Source organism: Trachypithecus francoisi, unplaced genomic scaffold (assembly GCF_009764315.1).
Source record: "Trachypithecus francoisi isolate TF-2019V2 unplaced genomic scaffold, Tfra_2.0 Lachesis_group4, whole genome shotgun sequence".
In the NCBI taxonomy this organism is placed as follows: domain Eukaryota; kingdom Metazoa; phylum Chordata; class Mammalia; order Primates; family Cercopithecidae; genus Trachypithecus; species Trachypithecus francoisi.
The window spans coordinates 108,069,008-108,091,933 of NW_022681469.1; the positions used below are offsets into that span (position 1 = coordinate 108,069,008).

General features: G+C 62.2%; 1 protein-coding gene and 2 long non-coding RNA genes across 6 annotated transcripts; 1 reads left to right on the forward strand and 2 right to left on the reverse strand.

Moving 5' to 3' along the window:
- Positions 1-354: 354 nt before the first annotated feature.
- Positions 355-8,207, reverse strand: LFNG (LFNG O-fucosylpeptide 3-beta-N-acetylglucosaminyltransferase). Its single transcript, XM_033191778.1, is given in 9 exon segments — positions 355-858; positions 1,078-1,163; positions 1,591-1,756; positions 2,206-2,291; positions 2,410-2,563; positions 2,659-2,758; positions 3,231-3,279; positions 7,676-7,911; positions 7,914-8,207. Coding segments are annotated over 9 exon segments (1,137 nt in total). The 5' UTR covers positions 8,107-8,207; the 3' UTR covers positions 355-791.
- A 364-nt stretch (positions 8,208-8,571) lies between these two features.
- LOC117072009 lies at positions 8,572-17,708 on the reverse strand. 4 transcript variants are annotated; one of them, XR_004432681.1, is made up of 6 exons: positions 17,562-17,708; positions 16,698-17,224; positions 16,308-16,479; positions 15,144-15,328; positions 14,015-14,112; positions 8,572-11,572 (listed from the first exon to the last, which is right to left on the reverse strand). It is a non-coding gene; the product is annotated as an uncharacterized LOC117072009 (long non-coding RNA). The 4 variants fall into 4 exon arrangements; XR_004432680.1 differs by having other exon boundaries at positions 16,308-16,373; positions 16,698-17,708; XR_004432679.1 differs by having other exon boundaries at positions 16,698-17,708.
- Positions 17,709-20,486: 2,778 nt separating this feature from the next.
- Positions 20,487-22,203, forward strand: LOC117073006. Its single transcript, XR_004433055.1, has 3 exons — positions 20,487-20,663; positions 20,887-20,995; positions 21,377-22,203. It is a non-coding gene; the product is annotated as an uncharacterized LOC117073006 (long non-coding RNA).
- The last annotated feature ends 723 nt before the right edge of the window (positions 22,204-22,926 follow it).

Below are 22,926 nucleotides of genomic sequence, written 5' to 3' on the forward strand. Positions count from 1 at the left end.
AAAGGCATCTATGCATCCCTGCAAAGTAGCCCGGAGCCCTGATCTACGCATCCCTGCAAAGTAGCCTGGAGCCCTGATCTACGCATCCCTGCAAAGTAGCCTGGAGCCCTGATCTACGCATCCCTGCAAAGTAGCCCAGAGTCCCCTAGCTGCAGGAAGATCCAAAAATCGGTAGGGCGTGGTGGCTCAAGCCTGTAATCCCAGCACTTTGGGAGGCCGAGGCGGGCAGATCACGAGATCAGGAGATCGAGACCATCCTGGCTAACACAGTGAAACCCCGTCTCCACTAAAAAAAAATACAAAAAAACTAGCCAGGCATGGTGGCGGGCGCCTGTAGTCCCAGCTACTCGGGAGGCTCAGGCAGGAGAATGGCGTAAACCCGGGAGGCAGAGCTTGCAGTGAGCTGAGATCCAGCCGCCGCACTCTAGCCTGGGCCACAGAGCGAGACTCCATCTCAAAAAAAAAAAAAAAAAAAAAAGATCCAAAACTCCTCAGAGTGGCCTCCAACACACAAATCTTTCCTCCAAGCAGGCCTTGCAGCCCACTGGCTCTCGGGGCAGAGGCACGTAAGTGGCGCTTGTGCCTGCCCCTCCACAGAGCAGAACTGCCCAGCAGCCTGCTACCCGGGTGGGCATACAGTACACACACGCGCATACACACACACATGCACACGCACACGCACAGGCACGGCCCTGGGGGAGCCTCAAATCCTGAGGCCAGGGCAGCGCAACAGGGTCACTGGGCCCTTTGGATACCAGGGGCGCCCAGGGGTTGGGTCTCAGCCATGGCTGCTAGAAGATGGCAGTGTGGGGACACCAGGGTGTGTCCGGGTACAGGTGGCAGTGGATGGAGCGGAACCTGTGGGAACAGAGCAGGGGCTGGTTTGTGTGGGTGGCAGGAAGGTGCTGAGCTCCCATTCCACAGCACTGGCGGCCCCACCCCATGCAAGCAGGACTCCGGAGGGGTCACCTCTGTGTAGAGTCACGCTGCTTAGAGAGACCCCGCTGCAGCTCGGTGAGGTCCCCTGATGCCCCTACACCACCCCACACAAGCCCATCTGGGCCAGGGTTTCCTCACCTGGATGGGTCAGCCTCCACCGAAAAGGGCCCCTTCACGTGGACGGCATTCCGCTTGTTTTCAAACATACCGTAGCTCAGCGTCACCTGTGGGGAGGGGACAGAGTGATGCAGGGAGGGGCCCTGACATCCCTGGGCCCTGCCCCAGGCTGGCCACACAGCTCTGAGTGCGGCAACGGCCCTGCCTTGGCCTCCCTTGGACCTGGAAGGACATCTGCCCTGCGCATCCCAGGAATAAGGTCTCAAACTGGGGACCAGCTGGGGCTGGCTGCATCGCCAGCCGTCGACAAAATACACACAATAGGCGCATCACAGCGAAGAGAAGAGATGGCAGGGAAACAAGCCGCCATGAACAGCTTTCAGCCCATGGCAGGAAAGACCCCCCTGGCTGACAGTGATGTGCTGCCTGGCCTCCCTGTTTAGAACAGTGCCCCACCCCCCTGCGCCCCTCTCGGCAGCCACGCGTCCCTTCCTGCGCTCTCGGAGTCCTGGCGGGGCCCGGAGGATGGTGCACCTGCTCGTGGAGCTCCGAGGTGAGCACCTGCTGCAGGTTCTCCAGGTGGGAGTGGAAGAGGCCGCTGCGGATGAGGGGCACGCCCAGCAGGGCCTCCACAATGTAGCCAATGGTGCAGTCATCAGGCAGCCGGATCCGCTCGGCAGTGTTCATGAAGTGACCCCCACTGTGGGAGGGAAGGGCCCAGACCGGTGAACAGAGGCGGGAGCCATCTGCTGGGAGCTGGGGAGGCCCCACCAGGCAAAGGCGCTGCACTCAGAGGGGAGCCCTGGAGAGAGCTCTGAGCTGCAGCTCCCTCCGCCTCCCCGGGCCACAGCCAGGGCACACTCCCTGCACGGCTCCTGTGCTTGGTGGCTCTCTGTGGTGGGAATCTGGGTGCAGGAAGGAGTCCTGCTGGATGGTGCCTGGGGTGCTCTGAGCAGGTCGGGCTTGGGGGCAGCTGCCATAAACACAGCTGCCCTCTGAAACCCAGAGGGAAGTGGAATATAGGCAGTAAATGGGCAGTGCCACACAGGAGGCTGGGGACTCCCCGCGGCTGGGAAGATGAACCAAGCCAGGCCCCACGATGGCGGGGAGCCTGGGACCTGGCTGGCCTAACTTGTGCAGGGCACTCACCTGGCCCACGGGCTCATCTTCAGAGCCAGCCCACGGCTGATGCAGAAGCCAGCGCCGCCCGTGGCAAACCAGAAGTGGACAGGACGCTGGGAGAAGGGAGAAGGTGTCCTGAGACCCGGGCGCTGTGCCCCTCGCTGTCCCCCACCCCACTCCGGGTGTGCGCTCCGCGTGGGCATGGGGGACTGGGAGAGGGCAGGCACTCACCACCTTGTTCTCGCTGACCCGTTCCGTGGCCTGGATGGGCCTGTCCAGGCTGGGCTTGCCGATGTAGATGTCCCGCGTGTGCGGGTAGCTGGCCAGCAGCCGCAGCAGGGCCCGCAGGTTGACGTAGTTGTCATCGTCCACGTGGCAGAACCACCTGAGGGCAAGGCAGGGCCATCGGGGGAGGGCATGCCGGGGCGGGCGCTGCCAGGCTCGGGCAGGGAGATGGGGGTCCCCCCGGGCCACACTCACTTCCTGCCGGACTCGATGAAGTGGTCATACTCCACAGCCATCTTGCAGGACAGCGCCTGGCGGCTGTGGGCGGCCGAGCAGTTCGTGATGACCACATTGCCTGTGGACGGAGGAGCAGCTGTGAGTAGGTCTGAGTCGGCTCCCAGAGAGGGGCCTGGCCTGGGGGACGCCGCGGGGCCCAGGGACTCGAGAAAAGCCCCCTAGTTCAAGCTGGGCCCGGCCCTAGCCTCCCCCACCCTAGCTCGGGGCTCGGGCCGCGGACCCTCTCCCAGCCCAGCCCCCTCCAGGGCGGCCCCGCCCCCGCCCATTCAGGCAGTTTTTTCCCAGCACCCGCCACCTGTTGCCGCTGCCTGGGCTCAAAGGGACCCGGGGGGCTGAATGGGCTTCATTTGCATGAGAATTGGGGGGCCCCGAGTGGTGGGGCGGGGCGTGGAGCAAACCCCATGAGTAAACTGCCCTCCTCATCCTGCCCTTGGTGACCTCTCAGCCCAGAGGAGCCAGGGGGCTGGAGGGGGAGGGTTCCGCTCTGGATGGAGGCCTGGGCCCCCTCCCGCCCCAAGTCCAGGGCTCACCCGTGTGCCTGGCCAGGGCCTCATCTTCCCCGTCAGTGAAGATGAACGTCTGGAAGGAGAAAATCAGCCCTCAGCAGCCAGCCCTTCATCCCCACCCCAGGGCCATCTGTGGGGGCCGGACGGGGCACCCTGGAGTTGCTGCAGCTGCAGCTCTGTCACACTGACACCCACCCTTCTCTGGGCCTTGGTTTCCCCACTCATGCGGAGTAGGGCTCAAGTGCCCCATCTCAGTGCCATCTGGGCCAGGGCTCACGCATTCACTCATGCATTCACTGGGGCTGGGGGATGGAGCCTCACTCCCAACCTCGACAGCTGCGCCCAAGGTCGTCCAGGCGCGGTGAGGCACGAGCCAGGTGGTGCACCTCGCCCGCCTGCCAGGTAACCGGTTCCCGGCCCGCCCCGTGCACCTGGCGGGGCACACACCCTTATTGACACAGCACCCGGCCTGCCACTTGGAGGCTGCTGGAAAGGCAGGGGACAGGCGGGGTGGCGGGAGGAACAGGCGGAGGAGGTCGGCTTTGGGAAGCCAAGTCTCAATCACTCGGGGCTGGGGACAAAGGCCTTCGCTGGGCGGCTGCCAAGCCCTGGCGGACAAAGGGCCCAGAGGGAGGATGAATCACCAGGCATTGTCCGCCAGCTTTGTCCTGGGCTGGCGGGCGAGGGGCGCCGGGCCGGCCTTAACTCGGCCGAGTTAAGCAGAGTGGCCACGCCGCCCATTACCATACAGCTGGCCTGGTTAACCGGGCCGAGCTGGGCACGAGGTCCCGCAGGTAGGGTGCAGCCACCAGCTGCCCTTTGGGCCAGCACCCCTGTCCTGGATGACCTGCAGGACAAGTTACCCACTCTGAGCCAAAGCAGCCCTGAAGTTCTGCAAAGTTGCCGACGGTCAGCAGGGTTGTGGCAGGAAACCTCAGGTGTCCCCAGCCCCCAGGTCAGGGGCCCCCAGTACCCATGCAGCCCAGCACCCCTCCCACTGCTCCGGCAAGGAAACCCAGGCTTGCCCAAGGCCACAGCCCACCTGTGCCAGCACGCGGCCGCCCCCTGCCAGGAGCACTCTGCGGAAGAGGAGGGGGCCGCCAGGGCGGGGCCAGGAGTCGCCAGCGCCCGCCTGGGCCTGCCGGCACACGGGGAGGAATGTTCCTTCCTCTGCCCGGCCCGCCCAGCGCGTGCCGCCCGGCGCACCCTGGCATGGCTGAGTGCAAAACCCAGGGCGTACGGGCAATGCTCTGACCAAGACAACCCCCCCCATGCCCACTGGGCCTCAGTTTCCTTCCCTGTACACACAGGCCCCACAGAGGCCCTGGAACACCTTGGTGGTCTCAGATCCTTGTCCAGCCTGACCCAGCCCTGGGCACATGCTCACTCAGGTGAGGCCCAGAGCTAAGGGGGTGGCTGGCTGGGTCTCCGCCTCTCCATGCGTGCACCCCTCCTGCAGCACCCATAGACACCCCAGGGCAGCCGCACGCACAGACTCGCACCCAGCCCCTTGGCCTCCCCAGCATCTCAGCCCAGGAATGCCGTGGGAGGCGGAGGGCCAGCCCCTGCAGACGCTCCGCTGCGCCGCTGGGTTAAAAGGAAAATGCTTTCTTAATGAGATCAAGGGAGGCCTGTTCTCCCGAGATTTGGTGGTGCCCTAAAAACCCAGCCCAAGGCTACAGAGATTAAAGTCACCTTTGTTCAGCTCGGGGAGCAGGGAGGCCTCTAGAACAGCATCTGAGAAGGCGGGGCTGTGGGGTGTGGGGGTGCCGGGCCAACTGTCTCCCCACACCTGAGCCACCAGGAGGGGAGGCAAAAGGCCCTGCTGGGCTACGGGCTTCACCCACCACTCAGAGCCCCTGTCTCCTTTTCTGTAAAACGGGCATAACAGAGTTTCCCTGGGCAGAGAGCAAAGTGCAGAGACAGCTTCTCTCCCTTCTCCCTGACAGTCCTGGGGGGGGGCGCCATTACCAGCTGAGGCACAAGTGGGGAAACTGAGGTGCAGGTACCAGCCTGAGGTCATACCCTGGGGCCGAGGTGGTGCTAGACCAGCCCAGTCCCTGCCCTCTAGGGACCCAGACCCCCCAGTGCCACCTAACTTCCCAGATGAAGACGGGGCTGCAGGAGGAAGAGCCGGGTGGATGAGGGTGGACGGGGGCGGGGGCCGGGGGACACCCACAGGAAGCGGCATTGTTCCTGGAACCGCGATTCAAAGAAACACAGGATGCCAAGTTCTCCCCAGCAATTGTGGCCGCTGCGGTGGCAGCTCGGCAGCCTGGCTGCTCCTGGGAGGGGTGGGGAACCTCTGGGCCAAAGGCCAGGCTCTTCATCCTGGACTCCAGGCCCATCTCGGTGTGGCCCCTGCTGATCAACCGACCCTCCCCCCAGCCACCATTCCAGTTGCTAGAAGTTTCCTGCACAACCCCCACGGTGTGGTCATCACCATGCCCGGATGGAGTGTCCTTTCTGGGCACATTTTTACTCAGTCTAGCTCAAATGGCGCCTCCTCCAGGAAGTCTTCCTTCCCTCCCTCCCTTCCCCCAGCATGTGGGTCAGATGCCCACTGTTGCCTCACACAGCGTCTTGGGGTTTTCCCCCCACACAGCCCTGACATCTCCCTATCTCCCCCATCAGACCGCGTCTGAGTCACTCCGTGCAGGGCTAGGAGAGGGGGGCCCTCTTCTGTGGGTTTCCAGGACCCCTGCCCATCACCCACCACAAGGGGGGCTTTGCTGGCTGTGTGCTGGTGAACTGAGGCTGAGGGCAGATTCAACCTTTCCGCTGGTGACCCTCCAATAGGGACCTCAGGGCTCAAGGGAGTGATGGCCCCCACCTCGACCCTGAGTGCCCGCCGGGTTCACCCCATGCTTGCAGGCTTTGCCAGTCTCTTACAACATGCTCCTGGAAGGACCATGTTCCCCCATTTCAGAGATGAGAGTGAGGGTCTGAGAGGCTCCAGGTCTTACTCAGGATCACACAGCCCAGCTGGGACCGATAACTGAGACCCTCTGACCACATCCCCTCCACTGAAGAAAGGTCCCAAATTCCAAGATGGGAGGTGCTCAGAGCTGGTGGCAGCCCAGAGTGGGGCTGAAGGATGCCCAAGGTCACATAGCAGGAAGGCTTGAGTGCTGGGGGTGGGGGGCCAGGCTCAGGGATGGTGCCCCAAAAGGACTGTCAGGAAGAGATGCTGGCGGGGGCGGGGGGCGCTGGCCCCCTCATCGCCAGGCAACCTGAGTGGCCAGCACGCCAGCAGCGGTTCCCACGGAGCGCGTAGCTGCACACAAGGGGCCCGACGCCTTTCTCGCTGGAGAAAGGGGCTTTGTTACCTTGCCCAAGGGGCCGGCGTGAGAGCCGCCCGGCGCTGGGAATCCTAACGGCCCGGCCGCCAAACAAAACGCACGGCCCCCGCCACCCCCTCCCGCCAGCCCGCTGAGCCCCTGGGAATGGGACGCTGTGTTCCCAGGAGGCTGCCTTGGGGTTCCCAGGGCCCCTTCCCCACGCCGGGACCAGAGAGGACCCTGCCCCTCCCCATCCCCCTCATGACCTCACCAAGCCCTGCTCCCACCCACCCACAGTGCCCCAAAACAGGGCAGTGCCAGGCCAGAAGGCCCTGAGTCTCCCGGGTTTGAGCAGAGAGGAAGGCGTGCGTGCGGGGTCTTCCCTGAGCCCCCATCCTCACAGCAAATGCCTCTGCATCTCCCAGCCCAGAGATGCCCCCCTCCACTCCCCGACTGCAAGCCCCACACACTGTCCCCATCCCGCCCCAGCCCAACCGTCCTGCTGTGGCCTCGAGGGAAATTTTCAAAGTGGGGTGTGTCTTAATTATGTGTGTGTAAGAAGCTGATGCCCAACTGAAGTGGGTTGTGCCCAAGGTTGCAGGCCTCAGAGACTCCTGCACTGTGCAGGGAGGGTCCCCACACAGACCCCAAACCCGGGGTTCTTTGAGATGTACTCCCCAGGACCCACCAACCAGCAATGACTTCCCTCCCCGCACCTTAACGTGATGATGAGGAAAAGGCCCAGGGGTCAGAACCCCTCACTTCTCTAAAGGAAGAGCCTTTCTCCCCAGGAAGGGGTCTGAGCTGAGGGTAGATCCGAACAGAATCTGCTTGGGGAAGTTTGAAGGCGTAATGCCCTATGCATGCGCTCCAATGTTTGGGGGTGAGAAGTATCACAGGGCACCAACCCCAAGCACTAGAGACTGGTGTAGGGTCCTGCAGCCATCCAGGACTCTGGAGCTGGACAGGGGGCGAGGCCCCGGGTACAGTCACACAACTGTAACGGGAAATTGGTCCCAGCAGGCAAACTGGCTGCAACGGGGTGCACTGGCGTCGCCTTCCCCAGATGGCCCTAGTGGCTGGATGGGGATGCAGCCTGGCCCCCATGGGACGCTGCCACCAACTGGACCAGACGGTGGGGCCCCGCCCCGCCCGCCCGCCCGTCCTTCCAGGCCGCCGGGGGCTCACCATCTCCTTGTGGCGCGAGATCCAGGTCTCCAGCAGCAGGTCGAGGCGCGCGCGGTGGAACTTTTTGGTGGTCTTGACAGCGATGAAGACGTCTCGGGGCGCGAGCTGCTCGGCCAGGGGACGCGGGTGGCTGTCGGCGGGGCGGGGGACGGCCCCGGGCGGCGGGCCCGCGTCTCTGCGCGCGCGAGTGAGCAGGCTGAAGTACTCGGACAGACTGTGCACCTCGCGGGCCAGCGCCCCGGCGCCGCCGCCGCCGCCCCCAGCCCGGGCGCCGGGGCAGCCCCTGCGGGGCCCGCCAGGCTGCGCAGCGCGCGCCGGCCTCGCTCGGCGGGCAGCGGGGGCGGCGGCGGGTCGGCGGTGAGCACCAGCAGGCAGGCGAGCAGCGCGCCAGCCAGCGCCAGCAGCAGGCGCCGGCCGCAGCGCTTGAGCATGGTGTGGCGGCGGCCGCGCGGCTCGCCCTGCCCCGTGCGCCTGCCGTGCACTGCCCCAACCCCCTTGCTCCGGCGGCGCAGTACAGCAGCGCAGCGCTAGCGCCCGGAGCTCTTAAACCTCCCCGCCCCGGTCCCGCCCCCGCGCGCTCATTGGCTCCCTGGCTCGGGGACGGGGCCTCGCGCGGGTCGCGGCTCCAGGCCCGCAGACCCACGTGGGGCCGCGGCTGGGGGCTGGGAACTACCCAGAGGGGGCAACCGCCCCGCCCCCGGCGCGCACGTGCATGCCCCGCCCCCCTCGGGTGGCCCCTGCGGGCTGCGGAGGGGCTTGGGGATGTGGGCCCAGCCGGTGCCGGTGTCCCTGAAGAGGAAATCCAGCCTGGCCAGCGCCGGCCGGGGATGCATCGGGCGTCCCCGCACGGGAGGGGCGCACCCTTGGCGCAGCGGGCAGGGTGCTGCGCCCCAGGCTCTGGGCTCCGACGGGCCGCGTTGGTGCCCGAAGCGCTGTGCGCTTCCCCCCCTGAGCCCGGCTTCCTCCCCTTGGGACGCAGCAGGCCCTGCAAACTGGGGTGGTGACTGGGTCTTCCCAAGCGCTCGGTTCAGGGGAGCCGTTATTTGTACAGAGCAAGAGCCTGGCCACCTGTGCTGCAGGTGGGGACACGAGGTTCTGACGAGAAAGCACCAGAACCAAATTCCGCTCCTTCCTCCCGGGCTAATTTCCTCTAGTCCCGGCCCTCCGTCGGGCGGGTTGGGGCCCCGAAATCCTCAGGCACCCCGTGGCGAGCAGAAACGAAGGCTGCCACTTCCCTCGCCGGATGAAAGGCCGCCTTCTGTCCCATTTGGTCGCCTTGCGCTCGGGCCAGATGTGGCCCAGCTGTGCGCCCTCCCGGCCCGCCTCCCCGGCACACGGCCCCCACCTCCGGCCCTCCCGACGGGCCGGGGCCCAGGCCCGCCCCTAGCACGAGCGGGGGCGGCAGGAATGCGCGCCGGCAGCCGAGGATGAGGGGCAAGGGGCCCGGAAGTGGCCAAGGGTCCCGAGCAGGGTGTGAGCCCCCTGCCCGACACGTCCTCCGGAAGCATGGACGGGCGTGGCTCTGCGCGTGGCTGCGCTGCCTTCCCGTGCCCTCCTAAGCACGGTCTCTGCGACCACCACGACCACCATCGCCACCACCGTGGCTAAACTGCTCCCCTCGGACGCTGACAGTGATGTTCACGCCTGAGATGGCATTTTAAATTATTTAAGTGCCCCTTGGCGCTCCTCTCCTTTCCTCTACCTGAATGTCAGCCGCAAGACAGCAGCGACCTCATGTCATCCCGACCTGGAACAGGTTTTGGGACACCGTAGGTGCTCTGAAAAAATTCACTGGATAAATGTCTGGCCCCACTGTCAGACCCCCTCTAAGGACGATGTAGCCCATTTGCTCTTAGGGCCCTAGTGGCCCCACCCCTAGCCCCTGTACCGGCTGGGCGGTGTGGGGGATGGGGGTTCCCAGGCCTCTTCCTGGCCCCAGGTAATTAGCAGTCACCACCTCCGAAGGCAGATGCCCCAGCAGATGGTGCTGGCTGTGCCCAAGTGACAAGTCTCCCATGGTGTCACCTCCTGCCATAAACCCCTCCCCGATCAGCCAGAGCCTAGCCCTGGAGCCTCCAGGCAGCTGAAGAGGCTGAGGGTGAGCCGGGGAGAAAAGGACCCAGTGGCTGGGTTGGCTGCCCCCACAAAGTCACCTGAGCCCCAGCCCAGCCCCAGCCTCCGGACTGAGGGGTCTCCACGCCCCCACGTGCTTCACACCGATGACTTCAGCCTCTCCCGTATCTGAATTGTTTCAGAGAGGGAGCCATCTCTTCCCTGGATCGCTTAGGCAGCCTCCACTCCCGTCCCACCCACTCCTATCCTACCTGCTTTGCTTATTCTCCACGCTAGGATCATAGCCACTCACACACCCACACGAAGAACAAAACCCTCCATAGCTCTCCACTGGCTGAGTTCAAGTCCCGCCTGATGTCCACGCACCTTGTGACTTAGTCCTAGCTCGGTTTCTTGAGGCCCAATCCCTCCTCATTCCGCAGCAGCCAAGCATGACCAAGCCCCCAAATCTTTGGATGGGCTGTGCTTTGTATCTGGACTTTACATCAGTGGCACCGATGGTGGGTGCCGTGCCACCCTGCACCGCACCTGACAAGGGGCTGTGAGTCCATCTCTCCACAGTTCCCAGGCCAGGGGGTGGGACTTCCTGCCCTGAGCCCCCCATTACCCCTGCTCCCCAGCTACCCCTGACTGCGGTGCCTTTGACCCAGCAGGTCGTGGGAGCAAGGTGCCCATTGTACAGAAAGCAAGCGGGATATTGTGCCAAAGGAGTGACTATACAGAGGTGAATGGCCCAGCCTGGCAGGGGCACATGCATAGAACTGGGTACGGGGGTTTCGCGTCTCTGTGTAGCCAGGAATGGAGGAGTGGGGGACCTGATGCTGCTGCCTGTCTGGAAGCAGCGGGAGGAAGCGTTACAGCATTCTTGTGGGGGCCGCAGGCTTTGGCAAGAATGAATCAATTTCTTTGCTGTCAGGAGAATGGAATTTCGTGGTAACTCCTTGAGGTTTGAAAACTGTTGAGGGGGTGGCCCGTCTAGCCACCCCCGCCTGCTTCCCCAGGCTCCGCTTCAGCCTGAAACACTCCCCTCCCCCTCCAGACCCCAGGTCTCCCTCTAGGGGCCCGCTGGGCCATACAGCCCTGCTAGGGAAGTGGGCTGTGGGACGGTGCTCAGCCCTGGACAGGACAAGGGGAGCTGGGGAGAGGACAGAGAGGGCTGACCGGGTTGCCAGGGAAGCCTCTTGGGGCTGTAGGGTCCTGAGGAAGAGGGGCTGGGGGTAGAGGCTGCCCCAGGGTCCAGCCTGCCTTCCAAACCCAGAGGGGCCACTTCTCAGCTTTAAGACCTTGAACCTGTGATGTTACTCCCCGAGCCTCAGTTTCTCCACTTGTAACACAAGGATGACATACCATCCAGACCAGGCAGAGCAGCTCTGGCCCTGGCACATGGCTTCATTGGCTTCTTGGACCCCAGCCTTCCCCTCCGCAGGGCCCCTCCACCAGTCCCAGTTTGGGGCTCCAGGGCAGCTGGGTGCACGAATGGCCCAAGAGACCTGCCTGCTGAGGTCAGGTGGAGAGCAGGCCCACGGGGCCAGGACCCACATGACCAGGGGCCCTACCCTCCTCCCCGAGCCGCCATCAGACTGAGACAGTGTTCTGTCCCCATCTGAGTCCAGGCCTCCTGTACCTGCCAGGGCTCAGCCCAGAGGTCTCCTGCTGGAGTCAGTGCCACCAGGTCCCCAAAGCCATGGTCTGGGTCTGCCCTTGACACTCAGGCCTAGAAGGGAAGGACTCGGGGCTGGCTTTGAGGCGGCCATCTGCCTTCCCTCCCCCGGGCTGTTCCTTGGGGCTGCTGAGGCCTGCCCTCCTGCAGGGTCCTGGGAAGATCTGTGGAGACATAATGGGTGACCCATTAACTCGGCAGGAAGCCATCCGAGGCGCCTGTCCACTCATCGGCTGATGGAGAGTGGCCCCGCTCAGTGTCTTGGGAACCAGCTTCCTCCAGGCCAGCAGCAGTGCCCAGAGACGAAAACTCCTGGACAGAAATCAGCATGGTGGTGACTGTGGCTGGGGCAAGGCTGGCACCTCCCTGTCCTCTCCTGACACAGACACAAGAATACCAACCCCCAGGCTGGGGCCAGGCATCAGAACTGGCAGTGTGTGAAGCCCTCAGATGCCAGGGGACCCATGGATTTCCTAAAGGCAGGCGTGGCCTAGTGAGTGTCCTAGCCCAGGAGCTTCTGTGAGCAGCCCCTGCTGGCAGGAAAGCGGGTGATGGGAAGGTTGGCTGGGCTCAGCACAGCCGGTTCCCAAGGCCGGGGGAGGGATACTGCAGGGTGGCACAGCTGATTCCCATTACTGCAGCTGGGGCGGGCACTGCCCTAGACTAGCAGACTCCAGCTGTGAGTAGCGCCCCCATCATTCCCAACCCTGCCTGCCTGCTCTGCCCAGACCCCCTTGCCCGTTGTGTGGTCTTGGACCAGTGCCCTCCTCTCTGCGGGTCTGGGGACGTTACTTGACTCTGTAGTAGGGATATGGGCTGGTGCCTCACCCCCCTGCCCACCAGGCTGCCTTGGGGTTGGTGCTCTGCAGCCATGAAGCCACGGCCTTTCCAACAGTGACCTGGCCCTTTCGCCTGCACCCTGGGGTCAGGCATGGACAGAGGCCAGGCCCGTTAGAGTTCAGCCGACTTGGCCTCAGTGTCTGAGCAAGGCTTCGGGGGGCATCCTGGCCTGGGGCACCCTGCAGGGCCCACCAAGGGCTACCCCTCCTAGAACATCCTCCCCATCCCCCTCTGCTACCCCCATCCTGGTGCTGATCACATGAGGTTGTAACTGCTCCTTTATGTCTGCGTCCCTGGGGGAAGAGGATGCCTCTTGCTGCTTGTCAGGGCCTGAGACAAAGTAGGTGCTCAGTAAACACTGCTTGAACTGATTGGGGGGAATGGATATACAGATGGGCAGATAGACTGATGGACAAATGGATAGATAGTTGGATGTTTGAATGAATGGATAGACAGATGGACAGACAGATGGAGGGATGGATGGATGGAAAGGTGGATGGATGGATGGATGGATAGATGGATGGACAGATGGATGGATGGATGGATAGATGGATGGATGGATAGACAGATGAACGGACAGATGGATGGATGGACGGACGGACGGATGGACAGATAAATGGATGGATGGATGGATGGATGGATGGAGGGATGGATGGATAGATAGGTGAATGGACAGACGGATGGATGGATGGATGCATGGGCGGAGGGACAGATGGATGCATGGATGGATGAATGAATGAATGGATAGACAGACGAACAGATGGATGGATGGATGGATGGATGGATGGATGGAAAAATGGATGGATGAACAGTTAGATGGAGGGGCATATGGATGGGCAGACAGAGAGATGAATGGATGGATGGATGGATAGATGGATGGATGAATGGATGGAAAAGTGGATGGATGAACAGTTAGATGGAGGGGCAGATGGATGGGCAGACAGACAGACAGATGAATGGATGGATGGACAGACGGACAGATGGATGGATGGATGGATGGATGGATAGACAGACAGATGAATGGACGGATGGATGGATGGATAGACGGATGGATGGATGGATGGACAGATAAATGGACAGATGCATGGATGGACAGGTGAATGGACAGACAGACAGTTGGATGGATGGATGCCTAGATGGATAGACAGATGGATGCATGGATGGAGGCATGGATGGATGGATGAATGGATGGATGGATGGATGGATGGATGGATGGACAGATGAATGGACAGATGGATAGATGGATGAATGGATAGATGGATGGATGGAAGGATAGGTGAATGGACAGATGAATGGATGGATGGATGGATGGATGGATGGATGGATGGATGGATGGATGATGAATGGATGGATGGATGGATGATGGATGGATGGATGGATGGGTAGGTGAATGGACAGACAGATGAATGGATGGATGGATGTATGCATGGATGAATGGACAGATGGATGCATGGATGGATGGATGGATGGATGGATGGATGGATAGATGGATGGATGGACAGATGAATGGATGGATGGATAGATGGATGAATGGATGGATGGAAGGATAGGTGAATGGATAGACGAATGGATGGATGGATGGATGGATGGATGGATGGATGGATAGATGAATGCACGGACAGATGGATAGATGAATGGATGGATGGATGGACAGATAGATGGACAGATGGATGGATGGATGGATGGATGGATGGATGGATGGACAGGTGAATGGACAGATGGACCGACAGATGATCTAATGGATGGATGGACGGACACATACGCACAGAGGCATGCAGGTGGCTGGGAAGGTGATGAATGTCAGCTACTTGACAGCAGGACCGTGATGTGATTCTTGGCTGTACCCCAGGGCCTAGAGCAGTGCCTGTGTAGATCAGGTGCTTGATCAACATTGGTTGGTAGAGGTTTGGATGGAAGGATGGATGGGTGGATGTGCAAACACACAGAGGGCTCAAAGGCGCCTCTCTGACTCTGTCTCTCAAATGCCCAGCCCTGGGGAGCATAGGTCTCAGGGTGAGAAGAACTGGCAGGCCTGTCGCTGGCCTCTGAGCCGGCACAGGGCCTGGGGCCTGGGGGAGGGCTGTGCTGAGGGTGAATTCCCAGTGCCTAGGCACTATGTGCCTGCCCTGCCCTGGGGGCACTTCCAGACCCCACCTCCAGAAGGCCTCAGAGGGTCTCTCTAACTGTTGGTCTTACAGATGGGTCCGGGGGTCAAGAAAGGAGAGGGGGCACACCCTCGAGCCCACAGCAGGAACAGCGAGAGGCCTCAGCCTGGGGGCCAGGGCTTGTCCGCACCAGGAGGACAGCAGGACTGGGCCTGGCAGCTGCGCCTCTTTCTGGTGCTTCTGTCCCAGGCCAGCTGGGCCGTGGGGCTGGATGGGGCTAATCTGATTTGCAGAGCCTCCAGTATCAGAGCGCAGCCACCAGGATCCACTTACTGACGTCCTGCAGAGTCCAGACACCCACCAGGGAGGCACCAGAGCCACCCTGCCCCAGCCGGCTTTTGTCTTGCCAAGAATGGCTGGCTTGTGTGGCAGCCACAGCAGGCAGGGGGTGGGCTGTGGCCACACTGGTGCGTGTCAGGCCCCAGGCATGACCCCCCACCCTAGTCATGACCCTGTGCCCATGTCAGTGGGATGGGATCCAGAGCAGTGGGAGGTGGGGCTCGAGGCTGGGTGGAGGGAGCAGGGGTCAGTTTTGGCCCCAGGGGAGCCCTGCTTGCTGTGTGATCTTGGGCTTGTGTACCTCCCTGATCCCAGGCTCCCCCTCTCTACCATGGGCCAATGTTTTCTTCTCCCTTGGAAGGGTCAGGGAAGACGATACAGCATCAAAGGATATTCCAGGCTGCTCTAGAAGCAGGAGGGGAGGTTATATCCCCAGGAATGGTGACCACACCTGCTGAGAGAGGCCACCTCTCTGGTGTTGGACCATCTGTCTAGGACCTGAGAGCTGGTGTTGGGCTCCATCCATCCATCCGTCCATCCATCCATCCGTCTGTCCGTCCATCCTTCCATCCATTTCACCTGCTCATCCCACAGCCTCCCTGAGCATTTGCTCCATGCCCAGCTCTGCTTGGGGCACTGGGGAAACATAGGAGGTGAGGATTCAACAGGCGTTAGAAAGATGGGTCCAGCCCAAAGGTCCCCAGGGCCTGGACGAGGGAGAACCCACTGTGGGCTGGGACTGGGAGGCAGGGGACTTCCGGAAAGGCTTCCAGGAAAAGAGGTGACATTTGCCCTGGGGCTTGAAGGTTTGGGCAGGTGGAGGTGGAGGTTGTGCGGTCGGGCAAGGGTGTGTGAAGCAGGTGGAGGTGGAGACTGTGAGGTCGGGGAGGGGTGTGGGGAGCAGGTGGAGGTGGAGGTTGTGAGGTCAGGGAGGGGTGTATGGAGTAGGTGAGGTTGTGGGGTCGGGTAACGGTGTGGGGAGCAGGTGGAGGTGGAGGCTGTGGGGTCGGGTAAGGGTGTGGGGAGCAGGTGGAGGTGGAGGTTGTGGGGTCGGGCAGGGATGTGGGGGGTAGGTGGAGGTTGTGGGGTCGGGCAGGGATGTGGGGGGTAGGTGGAGGTTGTGGGGTCGGGTAGAGGTGTATGGAGTAGGTGGAGGTTGTGGGGTCGGGCAGGGATGTGAGGGGTAGGTGGAGGTTGTGGGGTCAGGCAGGGGTTTATGGAGTAGGTGGAGGCTGTGGGGTCGGGTAGGGGTGTATGGAATAGCTGGAGGCTGTGTGGTCAGGCAGGGGTGTGGGGAGCAGGTGGAGGTGGAGGTTGTGGGGTCGGGTAGGGGTGTATGGAGTAGGTGGAGGCTGTGGGGTCGGGCAGGCGTGTATGGAATAGCTGGAGGCTGTGTGGTCAGGCAGGGCTGTGGGGAGCAGGTGGAGGCGGAGGTTGTGTAGTCAGGCACAGGTGTGTGGAACATCCATGGAGGTGAGGCTGGAGATAAAGAGAAGCCCGAGGATCTGGGTGTAGAATGCAGGGGTATTGGGGGAGACATGAGGGACTGCAGGTTCACAAGCAAGAGGGAGGGCTGTGAGTGGCATTTTGGAGGAAAAGCAACCTGGAGACCCACCTCGGACAATGCGTGTCCAGCCTGAGCCTTCCTGTCTGTCCATCCATTCCCTCTGAGCTTTGTGTCCTTGTGGCCAGAGAGGGAGGAAGCTGGAAGGGTGGCCGGGAGCCACCTTGGCCTCTGTCCTCCCTCCTCCCTTCCTTGGGAGGCTCTGCCGGTGTTGCAGCTTAGTCTGGGAAGGATTTGCAGAGGGAAGGCAGGGCCATATTGCTTAGGGGTGGGACCCTGGCAGGAGGGGACGGTGGAGGTGGGCATGGGGAGGTAGGGCAGGGTCTCTCTCAGGGCAGCAGAGGCTGGGCTGAGGCTGGCATCAGAGGAAAGTCCAGGCATGGGACGCACCTTCCTCTGTCTGCAGCCCATTTCTGTGCACACTGTCTGCTAGGGACTTACCCAGAGGGTGTTATCCAGGGCTGGTCCTGGTCTCTGGGGACGCTTGATAATGAATGTTTGGAGACACTTCCATTTGTCGCCTTTGGGCTGGGGCTGAGCAGCCATTAGGGTCTGGCTTATAGGGTCCAGGGAGGCTGCCTGACAGCCCCTCATGCACAGGACAGCCTCACAACCAAGAATGATCCACCTTCAATGTCAGGGGCCACAGCGCAGAAGCCATCCAAGAGATGGCGGGCCCTCCCCTGGCTGTGCCTTGGTGGGGCTCTTGCGGTGGTTCTCCTGCCACGCCTGGGGTCCACACGAGGTGGGCTTGTGCCTGGCCACGAGGCCCGGGAATGGCGTGCTCCTGCCTTCTTGCAGGAGGTCACACAAGGGCAGAGGATGCAGCGGCCGGGTGTCCAGGACAGTGAGGCTGCCCTGGGTCGGAAGGATCACACAGGGAGTGTTCCGGGAGAGCCCATGGCGGGGGTGCTGGGAGGAGGCTGCGGCTGGGGCAGGGGCTGGGCTGCTCGGGCTGTGGTCCAGGCCTTGGTGAGGGCAGGGGTTGCAAAGCTTGGTCCCCTCCATCCCCCAGCACCCCCACTGCCACCCCCACAGCCTCCAGGTGGTCCCAGCCTCAGGACCTGAAGACAGGGCCAGGGCTGGGGTGGAGGGAGGGGCCGCCCGGAAAGCTGTTTGCTCAGCCGGGGTTTAATCTCCAAAACAGGAAGGCCGTATTGACAGAAGCAGCAGCCGGAACTGCTGCGGGCTGCCAGGTTACACTCCCTGGTCCCTCCTCCTGTCCCCACACTGGGGGGCTCCCCCACGGACCCTGCCCTCAAATACCGCTGCTCCCATCACCTCCCACAGCCCCCCAGGCCGTACCTTGGGGAGACAGTACCCCGCTTGCTCTGCAAGCTGCAGGGAGGACTGGTGCCAGAGTGGGGCAGGAGGCTGGAGGGGGTTCCAGGGTCACAGGCCTGGCCGAGCATGACTCTTGGCCTCATTTTGCAAATGAGGAAGCTGAGCCCAGAGAGGGAAGTGAGCTGGTCCGGGTCCCACAGGGTGGGGTGAGGGTGGTCTGCCCGGGTGCCCCCACCCCAGGTCTCTAACCCACTCTTGGGAGTGGCTCTGTCCACCATCACCACTGTCCAACCTGCACAGCATCCCCCGTGCCTGGCCTCCCTGTCCCTGGGGTACCCGGGAGGGTGGACCCAGCGGAGGCTCAGCAGGGCTCAGCAGGGCTGTGGTGCCGTGAACGCTGTGGTAGTGGGTGGACGTTATTCATCCACCCACTGCCAGAGGAAGCTGCGGAGACGGGCAGGGTGGTATGCCAGGCAGCCCTAGCAACCTCTGAGGTCATTCTGGGCGGCCACTTCACCCAACAGCAACGTCAGGCCCCTTAAGAGCCTGGCGGTCCCTTATCTTCTCCCTAGTGGCTGACTCAGTAGGACTGGGGATCTCCAGGCAGGCCTGAGGGCCGCCCACCCCCAGGTCGCCCCAGGCAGCCCATGTGCCTCTCTGGACCTTGGCCTTCCTGGATCTCAGTTCCATGCCCACTGCTTGTCCTGAGCTGGAGCTGGGTAGGAGCTGGCTCTGAGGGCTGCCCCTAAATCCTAGAGATGGGGCTCCGCTTTGCCACCCTCCCTTGGGGCCCCACTGCCCATTTAGGAGGGCTGGCTCTGCCCCTGGCATTCTCGGACCACCCCCTGGCCAACTCTGCCTGCTAAGCCCCCTACGTCCTGCCAGGCCCAGGCTTCCCACACTCCAGCCGCCCCTCTGCGTCTGCCTGGAGTGCTCAGCATCTCCACCCCTGTGGGAAGTCTCCTTGCTGCTCCCTCCTCCACTCCACATGTTGCCTGTTCCTGGGTTCTCTCCAGCCCTCAGTACAGCCCAGCACCCACAAAGTACTCAGCCCAGATGCCAATGGAATGGAGCTGAGCTTCCTGAACTTGGCTCTTGCTAGAAGAGTTGGAAGAAGGGCGTCTAGGTCCAAGTCCCATTTCACAGATGGGAAGATGGAGGCCCCGGGCCCACATGGCCAGCAGCATATGTCTCCAGCCACCCTTGAAAGTGAACCCCTCAGGCTCACCCCTCCGGGTGCCTCCCATATGCCAGGAAGTCCTAAAGTTCTGAGGGGCTGAGGCTCCAGGACTTCCCCTGGGCGAGGTCTTTGGTGGTGCCAGGGAGTGAAGGTGGACCTTCAGGCATGGTGGTTTTCTGGCCAGGCCTGCTTCTCCCTGTGACCCCTCGGAAAGCCCTGCCCAGCTGGGAGACTGAGCAAAAGCTGGACATGCCCAGGCCAAGGAGTGGGCAGCTGGCTGGCCTGCCTCAGCGGGGTGGAGCCTAGGGACCAGTCCAGGCCTGCCCCCCACAACTTGGCCTATGGTGTCTCTCTGGCTGGAGAGTCCCCTGTCCTGGCTGCGTCTCCAGCCTCAGGTGGGGTCCTAGCTGTTTCTTTCTGGTCTCAGCTGCGCCCCCCACCCCAGCCTCCACCCCATCCCCTGCAAACCAGCAGTCACTTGAGCCCTCCTTGGGGCTCTGAGGCCCCCCACCCAGGGCAGATCTTCAGGCCTGGGGCATCCTTAGAGGCTGGGCTGTGCCCAGTGGTGGCCACCCCTCCCTCGTGTCTCATCCCCACCTGCCATGGCTGTCACTCTATCTCAGCGACCCAGTTTTCCTCCTTGTCTCTGTTGGTGGGGAGGGCGGCCCTAGGGGGACAGTGTCCCCCTTTGTGGCCCGGCGACCGGTGGATCAGATGTCCCTGGTGGGGCCGGCAGGTGGGTCTGCTGGCTCGGGCCAGGGGCCACGGCTTTCAGGTCTTCAATAGCTCAAGATTAGGTTCCGTCCCTGGGGGACCCTGTTGTGTGGCCATTGTGATGGCCTGGGAACCACAGCCTCCCAGGCCAGAGAGAGATGTGTCTCCCTGCCCATGGAGCCCTGGCCTCCTCCGGGCCGTTTGGGCACCCTGCAAGGCATGTAGAAGTGTGCACATACAGCCACAGCCAGTACAGGGCCTCGGGGAAGCGTGGACCCCGCCTGCCAGATGCTCCGCCTGCTGCCTGGGCCACTGCTTGGGAAGAGGCACTGCTTCTTTACAACCCCACGAGCAGAGCATGGGCTGGATCTCAGGTGTGCGCTGCTGATCAGTGCACGACCTGCATGGGTGTGCACGGCGGCCCTGGCACCGCCCTGGCCCCTCCCACCTTTCTCGAGAGTTTCTTCAGCTTCACGGCTCCCCTCGGCTGCATCCTCCCACAGGACCCCACTCAGATTGCAGCGCTGGTCCTCGGCCGCTGGCTGGCGGCTGACAAAACCACAGGCCAATCCCCGCTGGCAGGATGGGGACAGGCTGACAATTTCATGTCCTAACTGCAGGGCCTTGCATTTCCTCCTCTGGAGACTCAGGTGTGGAGTGAGTGGGGCTGTCGGTGCAACCTGGGCGAGACTCCTCTCAGCCTCCCTGGACCTGATCAAGGTCACCAACCCCCAGCTGTAGCCCCCAAGACTGGCTCCTGATGGCTTCTGTGCCCTGCTCAGCAAAAGCTCAGCTGGGATCCTCTTGGTGGCCCAGACAGAGGTGACCACATAGTGTATCGTCTTTCAAGGGTGGGAGGGAGCTCTGTTCGTAATTACTCCTGGGGCATTCCGGGGCGACTGCAGGAAACGGAATATGTCACCGACGGAGACGCAGATTCCCTAGCAGGATGCATGCTGGCCGGCACACGCCTCGGAGTGTGAAAGGGGCCTGTGATCCTGCGGTGCTTACGTGCTTCACGCGTGTGTGCGGAAGCACAGGGGAGCCCGTGGAGAGCATGGCGCACTGCCACTCTGCACATGTGGGCTGGCCGTGTGCGGGGACACGTGTGTCCCTGTGTGCACACACCCAGAGCCCGTCCCGGCAGCCCGGAGACGGCTCCTTTCCCTTGTACAGCTGGAGACTCCGGAAGGAGGAGGCGGGTCGGGCTGGCCTCCTGCTTGATGAGGGTAAGACGAACAGGCCAAGGTGGGAGGCCAAGTCCAGGCCTCACTCAGGCTGGGGCGTGGCCCTAACACATGTTTCCTGCCCAGCGTAGTGGCAGCAACCTTGGACAGGAGGTTGGACCCCATCAGGAAGGTTTTGCTTCAAGAAGTGGGGCTTCCGAGGCTGGGTCAGCTCCCCCAGCGTTTGCATTCATCCTAACATGTGACTGCCTCTTCCTCCAGGCAGCCTTCCGTGACTTCTGCTGTCGCCCCGGTGGCCTCCGTCTCCAGAGCAGGTGGAGCAAGGAGGCTGTCTGCTTGCTCCCTGGACCCAGCAGACATATTCCCAGAGACAGGTAGGATCTGCTTAGGGGCACACAGCCAGCTCTGGCAGAATGGGGCCAGACCCCCAAGGAGTGCCCCTCCCAGGTCAGGGCACTTGTGACTATGGCTGCCCTGAAATCCTCTTGGGGCTTCTTGCTGGGGGGCCACTCTGGGCCCCACTGAACTTTGCTTTAGGAGCAGAGGGCCTTTGGGCTGGGTGTGTCCTCCAAGGGCCAGGTCTGGTGACTCCTCCAGGCATGGGGCAGAGGCTGGGGACTGAGAGGCAGCTGCTGCTGAGGCCTTCGGTAGAGGGAGGCCAGCTTCGGGCAGATGAATGGGCCATTCAGGCAGGAGAATCTTCAGGGTCACCCTGGCCAGCCCCGAGCAGCCACCGAACCCTCCCCTTCCTGCAGCTGGAAATATCATTGTGATGTGGAATGCTGGAGATGGGATAGGAGCCACACAGACCCAGCTTTGCCCTCTGGAACTCACAGCATCCCGGCAGCCGGCAGAGAGAGAGAGAGAGGGCCAGCAAACAACTCCACGGGAGTTGAGTTTGAGGGAGTCCCGCGATAACATGCGAGAAGTGGGTGGAGAATGCCTGGCAAGCCTGGGTGGCCAAGGAGGGCCGGACAAGCAGGTGCATGGGCTGAGACATGGAGGGTGCCTGGGGACATCATCCTGGGGCAGGAAACGGCAGGTGCAAAGGCCCTGGGGCCGGAGGAGCTTCTGGCTCCCTCATTCCCTTGCTCAGGGAGCATCTGAGCAGCACCCCCCAGAAGCCAGGGCTGTGCTCGTGTGCATGGGCCAAGCTTCAGAGAGAACTCGGGGGGCTCCCGGGTCTGAGGGGGATGGGGGCCAGGGCTGGGCGGTGCAGAGGATGAGGGGATGTCCTTCCTCACAGAGACAGAACACCAGAGGAGAGAAAAAGGCCCCTTGGCATCCCTGACCAGTGCATGGGATTGTGGGGGCTTGGAGGCATCCTGTGGCTGGGCTGCAGGAGTTCCCAGCCAGACCTGGTCCCCTGGGGAACGGGGTCCGGGAGGCCTGGTTTGCTGTGAGCCCACCTCCACAACCCACCTGGCCAATGAGCGGAAGCCTGAGCTGGGGTTCAGGGACCCATCCGTGGAGTTGGCCCTGGGGGAGGGCTTCCCACGTGGCACCCCACTGGGGCCCTCTCCCAAGCCCTCACCCCTCCCTCCCAGGCTCTGGAAACCTCTTGCTGTCCCCCCAAGTTAGTGTCCAGGACTGCTGTCACAAATGGCCACAGACTTGGCTGGAAACAAAATAAATTCGTTGTCTCAGTCTGGGAGGTCAGAAGTTGAGATCAAGGTGCCTGCAGGGCTGGTTTCCCCCAAAGCCAGGAAGGGTCTGCTCTGTCCGCTCCATCCCACCGTGGTATCTGGCGGCTGCCTGCCAGACTTGGGCAACTTAGGGAGACCTCCCCGCATCTCTGCCTCCATCTTCACGCAGCCTTTTCTCTGAGCCTGTGTGCCCTCTCATCTCAAGATCCTTAACTTAATTACTTCTGCAAAGAGCCCTTCTCCAGGCCGGGTGCGGTGGCTCATGCTTATAATCTCAGCACTTTGGGTGGCTGAGATGGGTGGATCACTTGAGGTCAGGAGTTCAAGACCAGCCTGGCCAACATGGTGAAACCCCGACTCCTAAAAATACAAAAATTACCTGGGCATGGTGCCGCATGCCTGTAGTCCCAGCTACTTGGGAGGCTGAGGCAGGAGAATTGTTTGAACCCAGGAGACGGAGGTTGCAGTGAGCTGAGATTACGCCCCTGCACTCCAGCCTGGGCGACGAGAGTGAGATTCCGTCTCAAAAAAAAAAAAAAAAACAAAGCCCTTCTCCAAACAATTTCCCCTTCATGGGTTCTGGGGGTTAGTACTTGGACGTATCTTTTTTGGGGGCCTTTATTCAACCCACAACACCCCAAAATACCAGGAATCTGGGA